Consider the following 6000-nt stretch of genomic DNA (forward strand, 5'->3'; position numbering starts at 1 on the left):
CACTGCCCTATGGAGGCAGGAGTGACGTACCATGATCTTGGCAATGCAGTCCTCGGTGGTCTCTGCTGTTTCACACTCTATACTCCCGTCACTGTTTATGCTCCACTCATCACACTTGACCCTCTCCATGTGGCCTATTGCACACCACTTCACCTTCTTGCATACATTCTTTGCGGTATCTCGGTCTAGGGCATAAGAAAGGGAACCAGGGGTTCAGAAGAGGCACCAGAAGTTGTCTGCTAGTGATTCTACTGTCTTCATGAAAATGCTGGAATTTGCTAGCAATACGCAAACAGATCCCATTCAAGGTATTAATCGTCTTAGCAAAGGCAATAACAATCTCTCAGATGACTTCTTATCATTTAGATTTAGCTTAAAAGTGTTTCTGCTGAAAAAACAACCATTCACCACCCCTGGATACTCTATCACTTCAGGCTAGGTTTTTTCCTCTTCTTTTTTTTTCTTTTTTTAATTTCTTTTTGAAATAGCACTTAACTACTTGAGCTATTCTTATTTATTTGTTCATGTTTATTGTCTGTTCCCTGTTGGAGAACATAAGCTTGGCCAGGGCAAGGGCCATGCCCGTCTTTTTGTCCACAGCACTCTCATTGTTCGGGACAGGGCCTGGCTCATGGTCAGCACAATGAATGTGCTTCACTTTCAAACTCAGCTCAAATCACTTCCTCAGGGAAGGTTTACCTCAATGCCAAGACCTGTTTTCCTTTATTATCATGGTCTCATAGGACCATAGTATTTCGTTCTTTTTTTTTTTTTTTTTTTCCTTTTTCTGAGTAAATCTCTCCTTTTTAATTGATCATTTAGTAGAATGACTATTCATTGAACACTGGTCTTCTTCACTGGTGAGAAAGTTTCATGATAGCAGAATCTAATATATGTTTGTCTCACCATTGTATACCCAGCGCCTAGCACGGTTCATGGCCAGATAATAAATGTTTGTTGGATGAATGAATAATCAAACAAACCTCCAGGGACCCAAGGAAACTCAGGAGCAAGATGGACCTGTCTAGAGCTCCACCTTCACTGTGCCAAATGTTGACCACAATACTGGCTACAGATGCAAGTTTGCAACAATTTCATTCTTTGACTTACTTTGTGCCAGGCTGACTGGCTTCACAAAGCAGGTAGGGCAGCCCTGAGTTACACAAGGGAAATAATACTGATATCAATCCACGTCATTTTAAACATGAATTTCCTTTAATGCCCTTTGGTGATGTCCAGGCCCATCTCATGATGATGAATGCCATTTAGCATCCATCCAACATAGAGGAGCACAGGTAGGACACATAAAGGAACATCAGGGTAGGTATTCGGTATCTGGACAGACTCTATCACTGGTCCCCACCTACACCAGGTTTCCAAGCTCTCAAGATCACAATATCCTTCCCGAGTACTTACGTGTCTCTTCTCTAAGATTCCTAAGAGCAGTGACATACTGAAATCCAAGGTACATCCAGGAGTCCATCTTAGGGGGAATCTTTAAAAACCCCTGGGCAGAGTCCTTAAACAGCAGGTCCTTGCCATGAGGGGAGCTGAAGAGCTGGAAGCCTTCAGATTTATCTTTGCCATAATGTTCCTGTTTATAGAAAAACAATAGTGAATGACTATAGTGACAAGGTAGGCTGTGAAATGGGACTGAAGAAAAACAAAAAACCCAGAAAACTAAATTAAACCATGAAATTTTCAAGATGTCAGGTCTGCTCTTTCCTGTCCATCACCTTTTCCAGTTACAGCCCCCTGGGGATGTGCCACACCCTATTTCTCTGGATATGTTTCTATGCCTATCTCCCTAGCTGGGTTGATGGCTCAATGAGTGCAAGGAAAGCACCTCTGTTAGAGGCTGCCACTGTGGGGTTGTCACTTAAACTCTTGATGGATGGATGGGAGAGCTGGATGACAGATAGTTGGCTCATTGTGGCATTCTGCTGCTCTATGGAAGTAAAGCTGGTTGTGCTTGCAACTCTTGCAGTCAGGTTGAGGGACACCAGGAGAAAGACACTTGCCTTCTGGGGAGGTCACGGATGACCTCATAGGGGAGGGAATGTTTGCCCTTGTCCTAGGAGGCCTGATTTAGATGGAAAGAAATGGAATAGAGCACTAAGGAGCATCTTCATGTCACTAATCCAAAATGTAGGGAACTGGCAGATGATAATGCAGGACTAGACTCTGTTACTCTGAGAAAAGTCTCTGCTGGGTGCTTTTAGACAAGTGGATCATATGTGGCATGGTTCCCACTATGTCCTGAAAACAGAAGGTTCTACAGTGGCAATAAGGGAATGAAGGAAAATGCCCCAAATGTAAGCAAGGACTCCTAAGCAGGAAAGGAGGACAGTGGTTTGGTACCTGGGCCTGGTTGAGAAGCTCCCAGATCAAATCCTCTTTGCCACCCACACTTCGGGCCACAACAGCATGAGAAGGAACCTGGGCCAGGTTGCAGTCCTCATATCTGTCCACTGGCTTTCGGGTGTTGTCCTGGCAGAGCAGCTCATACTGGTCCCTCTCAGCCTTCTGTGTCAGGTCATCTGAGGAAAGAAATCCCAGATGAACCTACTGCAGGCAGAGCCATCAGCTTTGGTCCCCTCCCTATCCCTTGCAATCCCATTGCATCCTAAAATGTGAGAGCTGAGAAGCCTGGAGTGAACTGAGAACATAAGGAAACTGTCTTTCTCAAGATCCCACAGCCAAGTTAACAGGCAAGGAAGCTTCCGATATTCAGTGCAGGGGTGACTACCCAACACCCCACAATTGGTCTCATGTCAGCAGGCTGACTACAGGCCAAGGTTGGCCAAAGCTTCCCCCAATCCCTTGCTATGACAACACTGACCAGAAGGAAGGGTCCCTGTATCCAGGATTTTAAATGATGGAAAGAGGCCCAGGAGTCCAGGTGGGGACTCCACAGGCACACACCTCTGCATAGGTAGGAATCCAGGCAATGTTAAAGGAGGAAACACTGCTCATGTCTGACTACTGAGCATGAAAAAGGAGGCAGGAAAAGAAAAGACCCACAGCTTGGAGGGGATCTTCTGTCACTTACCCAATACCGTCAAGTGCTTGACGAAGGCCACATCCCCAACATCATCCTGCAGACACCTGTGAGAAAAAATACAATGGGAGGGTTCCTGCAGAACAGGTCCTTCTCCTCAGGCTTGAGGGTCTGATCACACTGTCCAGCATTTTCATGAAGACAGCGATGGGGTGTTGTTACCCAGGGTACCACAGATGTGATGGAGATGAGCTCACAGGAGCTAGAGGTCCCTCACCATGTGCCCCAAAGCAGCCAAAAGGCATTACAGACATTTTCGTACAGACAGAGAAGAGTTTTCAAGCTTCTGGAATGGAAAATAAAGGCATAGTATCTCTTGAGAGAGGAAACGTGCCCATAGCTGGGTATAAAACTTTAAGTTATAAGCAAGGGAAAAGAAGCAGCAAGACATGAGCCATGTGAGATATCGGCACAAAGGCCATGAGGGGAGGCAGGAGAAAGGCCACTTGCTTTGAGTGGATGACACTGCTGCAATAGAGAACGGAGGGTCAGTCACTGAAGAATGGCCCAAACACTGGGGACGTGCCTGTCCCCTCAGACTTGGCCCAGTACAGTGAAAAGCACACTGCCAGGTTCAAGGACTCTAGGGAGACAGAAAGGTCCCCAGGAGAGGGGTCTCCTTATCAGTGTTACATGAAAGAAGCAGGCACTGGCCTAGTCTAGCCGGGGAGTCCCAGCTGGATCATTGAGTCACTGTGAGGGGATTAGGCCTCCTGAATACCCCTGTTGCAGGCTGGGCTGTGCTGTGGCCAGGGAGGATTTCTCAGCCCGAGGACATTGACTACTTTGGCTGCTATTGAGCAATGGCCAGTCTCACTCACTTGAAGGCACCCGAGTAGCCAAAGTACGGTTCGTGGTTGGAGCAGGCACACTTGTCTGTCCCTTTCCCCGCACACAGTTGACACAGTTTGGGGAAGGCTGTCCGATCCGCACAGGGAACACAGCTGCCCGCGAAGAAGTTGGACGCTGCTGCTCAACAAAGAGACACACGGTGCATGAGCCAGCCTGGCCAGAGGCCATTACGGCTCCCAGTCCAAGCTCACGAGCGAACAGAGAGTGACCAGAACAAAACCAGCGTACCGGTCCCAGCTTGGCCTTATGTGTGTGCACTCTTCAAGATCAAGGGTTTCTAAAAATAAACCAATTAACCCGTTTTCCCACCCCCTCTCCAAAACCAGGCCTATGCCTGCCACCAAGAAAAACCTGTCTCAGGTTGCTGTCAGCTCCCCTCCGTGCCTTGTCACACTGGAACAGCTCAGAGACAGGTCTCCTTTGCAAGCCATGCCTAGGAAATGGGACACCTGCCTGGACAGGTACAGGCCAAGCTCATAGCCAGCGGACGGCAACCAGAGGAAGCTCCAGCAGAATGGGAAACACATCAGCCACAGAGAGGAAAGCACCCAGGAAGTGGACAATAGGGCCCAGCAATCTTGGCCCTGCCCAGAGCCCTCTGTCAGGCCAGATGCCCTTCCCCTTACTCCTCAGGACAGCCACCGCTGGGGTGTTGGGAGCTCAAAGAGTAGACTCAGCTGACACCTCCCAAGGGCTGCTGGTGCAGCAGACCCAACCAGTCTAAAGCTGGTTAACCTCCCACCTCCACCCAAGGGGCAACACACATGGCATGTCTGTGTGACCCCAGTGTGGCCTCTGTCGGCATGTAAAGAAGGGACATCTCCATGAACTTCTTGCCTGCTTACCTTTCTGAAGATTTTCCTGTGGCTCAGGCAAGTCCCAATAAAGTACGCCCATGGGGATGTTCCACCCAGCGGACCTGCCCAGGCCTGTGTGGCAGGACTTCTTGCCTTGAAGCTGGTTCAGCTGGAAGCCGCTGCCCTTCTTCACCACGGCCACAGCATAATAGCGGGTTTGTGGATCTGCAAAGAGACAACATGAAAGAAGCCCCTCAACCTGGGCCACAGGGAAACCGTGCCCGGCACTAATGGGCTCCTGACCAGGGAAGGGGAACCCAAAAAACACGTGTATGTTGGGTTGGGATCAGAATAACTTTTCCAGGCATGCAGGGAAAGAAAGATCACAGAGGGGACATTTGTAATAATCCTCCAGGCAGCCCTACAGGGGCAAGAAGGCCAGCAGCACATGTACCCCAAATGCTTTTTCCCACCCTGACCCTGCAGGGTGTCTGCCTATACCAATCCACCAAAGCCCACCAGGAGACTGGAATTATGGCAAAAAGGCCACGTTCCTGACTCCAAGTATTTCCTGTTCCCCGACACAGGCCAGGGATAGTCAGGTTGCTCTCAGAAGAGATACAAGGCTGCCAGGGTTCTGAATATATGCTCCAGTGTGGTCTCTCCTCTGTCTGTGGACCTGTGGTTCTTGGAAGACTTCTCTGTACAGTCCTAAACTCTAATGGTTTGGGTCAGCCTGCACACAGCCCACTCTGTTTCTCCAGAGAGCACATTTCCTGGCCCAGAATGTCAGTGTCAGGAGCACCAGTCCTTCAGTTGTGCCTGTGGGGGCCGATAGGGCCCTTCATTCCCCACTTACATTCCAATGGAGAATGCTCATTACCTGCCTAAAGAAGACAAGATTCAGCATCTACCAGGAGAGAAGGGCCACAAACTCTCTCCTGGGCCCCCAGGGAGGAGAACTTACTTTCTTTTGCATAGAACTCTGCCACTACTGGCTTCAGGTTGTAGGGAGCCAGGCCAGCCTCATACACCAAACCTGCATCCAGTGTCACAGCATCAGCTTCATTTGCCTGAAAGGGAACAGACCAGACACCAGTGAAGCCCTCATTTCTACGAAGCCCCTCCGAAACCTTTGCCAGTGGCCATGACTGGTGGGGCTTCTTGGATCCGGGACCAGAAAAACCTTCAACTTGGCCAGACCAATACCACAGCATGAGCTTCAGTTGACTTTACCTCCCTAGTGAGGAGATTGGCCACCATGTTCCTATTTCTCCTGCATAAAGGAAG

At 49.1% G+C, this 6000-nt stretch overlaps 1 protein-coding gene across 1 annotated transcript in view; it reads right to left on the minus strand.

Annotated features, from left to right (window-relative positions):
• Positions 1 to 6000, minus strand: part of LOC102887649 (serotransferrin) — a 28032-nt gene that overhangs the window by 14005 nt on the left and 8027 nt on the right. The window contains 7 exon segments of the mRNA XM_015585764.2: positions 31 to 185; positions 1417 to 1594; positions 2362 to 2540; positions 3053 to 3108; positions 3883 to 4030; positions 4759 to 4935; positions 5678 to 5783. Of these exon segments, the coding sequence (XP_015441250.2) occupies positions 31 to 185; positions 1417 to 1594; positions 2362 to 2540; positions 3053 to 3108; positions 3883 to 4030; positions 4759 to 4935; positions 5678 to 5783 (999 nt within the window).

Source organism: Pteropus alecto, unplaced genomic scaffold (assembly GCF_000325575.1).
Source record: "Pteropus alecto unplaced genomic scaffold, ASM32557v1 scaffold92, whole genome shotgun sequence".
Taxonomy (NCBI): Eukaryota; Metazoa; Chordata; class Mammalia; order Chiroptera; family Pteropodidae; genus Pteropus; species Pteropus alecto.